Source organism: Echinops telfairi, unplaced genomic scaffold, assembly GCF_000313985.2.
Source record: "Echinops telfairi isolate 266 unplaced genomic scaffold, ASM31398v2 ScPeMD7_23;HRSCAF=83, whole genome shotgun sequence".
NCBI classification, from domain to species: Eukaryota; Metazoa; Chordata; class Mammalia; order Afrosoricida; family Tenrecidae; genus Echinops; species Echinops telfairi.
The window spans coordinates 3,702,647-3,705,209 of record NW_022103920.1 but is presented as its reverse complement, the minus strand read 5'-3'; the positions used below and the strand labels follow the sequence as shown (position 1 = coordinate 3,705,209).

Below are 2,563 nucleotides of genomic sequence, written 5' to 3'. Positions count from 1 at the left end.
TCATGAAGTTCTCCCCTTTCCAAGCAGCCTCTTCAGAGCAGCCTTTACTTCTTTGTTCCTCAGGCTGTAGATCAGGGGGTTGAGCATAGGATTGAAAAGGCTGTGGAACAGAAGGAGATATTTCTTCTGCTCCTTGGGGTTCCCATACCTGGGTCCAACATACATGATAATGGCTGTGCCATAAAAGAGTCCAACCACACAGAGGTGGGAGGAGCAGGTCGAGAAGGCTTTCTGGCGTCCCTCCCTGGACTGGATCCTTAGGATGGCACACAGGATCTGAATGTAGGATATCACAATGGAGGAGAAGGGTCCCACCAGCACGGACACTGCCCCAGCCAAGACCATGAGCTCATTCATACTCGTGTCTGCACAAGCGAGTTTCAGAAGGGCTATGATTTCACAGAAGAAGTGATGAACTCTCTCAGGTCCACAGAAGGGCAGGGGCAGAAGTAGCACCAGATGCACCAGGGCAAGGAGAACTCCTATAATCCAAGAAGTCACTGCCAGGGTGATGCAGAGCCTCCAGCTCATGATGGCAGAGTACCGGAGCGGGTGGCAGATGGCCACGTAGCGGTCGTAGGACATCACCACCAGCAGAAGACATTCGGTGTTAGCGAAAGTCAAGAAGAGGAAGGTCTGTGTGAGGCAGCCAGCGAAGGAGATGGACGTGTTGGGACTCAGCAGGTTCACCAGCATCATGGGCACGGTGTTGCAGGCATAGGACATGTCAACAATGGCCAGGTGCGAGAGGAAGAAGTACATGGGGGTGTGCAGCTTGGGGTCCAGCGAGATGAGCCCCAGGATGGCCCCGTTCCCCAGCAGGGTGAAGGCGTAGAACAAGGAGAAGAAGCCAAAGAGGAGGAGCCGGATCCTTGAGCTGAGAGGAAACCCCAGAAGTATGAACTCTGTGATGGATGTCACATTGTCTCCCATCTCCCTAGGAAAGAGGACACGGAGTTAATGTTCAACGTTTAAGAGACTGTTTAAGACAGACTTAGTTTCCCCTTGTGATACTTAGTGTGTGTGTGTTCAGTCTTTAGAAACACTTGATCTAAAATCTATAAAAACAGCAATATCTCAGTAAGAAAAAAACTATGCAATTAAAAAGTGGACAAAGGACAGGCACAGAGAGTTCACCTAAAATGACAAACAAATGGCCAACAGCCATATGAAAAAATTCTCAAGACTATGAGCCATTTGAGAGAGGTGAATCAAAAGGAAAATCGTGTATCACCTTACACCAACGATGACAATCCAACTGAAAAACAGCAACAACTAATGTTGGAGAGGATACAGAGAGATCGGACCGCTCACCCACTTCTGGTGGCTCTGTAACTGTGTACAACATTGGGGAAAGTGATACTGGCAGTAGAAACCCCACAGGAGCCAGCAATCCCTTTGCCCTAAAGAAGTAAGAGCCACGGACAGACACATGCACGTCATGCTCATTGCCGCACTGCTCACAGTAGCAAGAAGTTGTAAACAGCCCTCATGCCCAGCGACAGAAAATCTGATAAAGAAATGGTATATACCCCTCATGACACGAATGATACAGGAGAACATCGTCTTGAGTGAAGTTAGTCACAAAAGGGCAAATATTTCATGAGACCCCACTACAAGCATAAAACCAAGAGAACGTCTTTGGACGTTCCCAGGACAGGGAGAGCAGGGGTGGGGAGTTGGAGCAGTGGACTAGACGGCTGGCAGGTGTGGATTTCCATGAAAGGGAGGCCACACTCAAACCAAGCTCACTGCTATTGAGTTGATGCCAATTCATAGTGACTTTACAGGACAAGGTAGAACTGCCCGTGTGGGTTTCCAAGATTGTAACTCTTAGCGTAAGTAGAAAGCCCTGCCTTTCTCCCATGATGCAGCTAGTGGTTTCGAACTGCTGACCTTGAAGTTAGCAGCCCACTGAGTGAGTAACCACTATGGCACCAGGGCCGCTGAAAGGGAAGACAGAGCTCCATAAAGGGAGGAAGAGAAATCGGGGTAGAGGAGGGGCTAGATGTGTGCTTTGAACTGCTGAAAGCAGAACTGATGGTCTGAAACTAACCCACCCCACCCCTACACCACCTAATCCACAATTTAAAATTCATTAAAAAAAAGAAACACTGTAGTGAATATTCTAAGTGCATTATATTAAGAAAATCTCTCTGTGTGTTTTCAAATCAAATAAATGAAATCTTGATTTGGTAACCTTAAAACAATTAAAATACATATAAGGGAAAGTGAAAAAAAGTATTGCTATTCGGGTTCTAGTTCAAGTTGACTCAAAACGAAAACAAAGACGTGTTTCAATATGCCTCTGTAATTCCGGGGCAGCTGCGGACCAGGTCTCTCAGTCATACACCTGTCTCCGTCTCATTAGCAAGTCTTTTCAAAAAGGAGGAAGGTCCAATCAAAGCGGTGTTTACTGGCGGGATCTGCTGGGGCAGACACTTTCAAGTGGAGAAGTCAGCTCACAAGGTTGGGCTGACTGCTTGGGGGCTCTCACAGGAGTCCTCCTGAGGGAGGTTCCCAAGGGACTGTACTAGGATGAGGTCTTAAGAAAACTGCAAAC

At 47.6% G+C, this 2,563-nt stretch overlaps 1 protein-coding gene across 1 annotated transcript; it reads right to left on the bottom strand.

Moving 5' to 3' along the window:
* LOC101650697 (olfactory receptor 13) lies at nucleotides 1-942 on the bottom strand. The gene has a single exon (XM_004713945.2). The coding sequence runs from the start codon at nucleotides 931-933 to the stop codon at nucleotides 1-3; it is 933 nt and encodes a 310-aa protein (XP_004714002.1). The 5' UTR covers nucleotides 934-942.
* Between the last annotated feature and the right edge of the window lie 1,621 nt (nucleotides 943-2,563).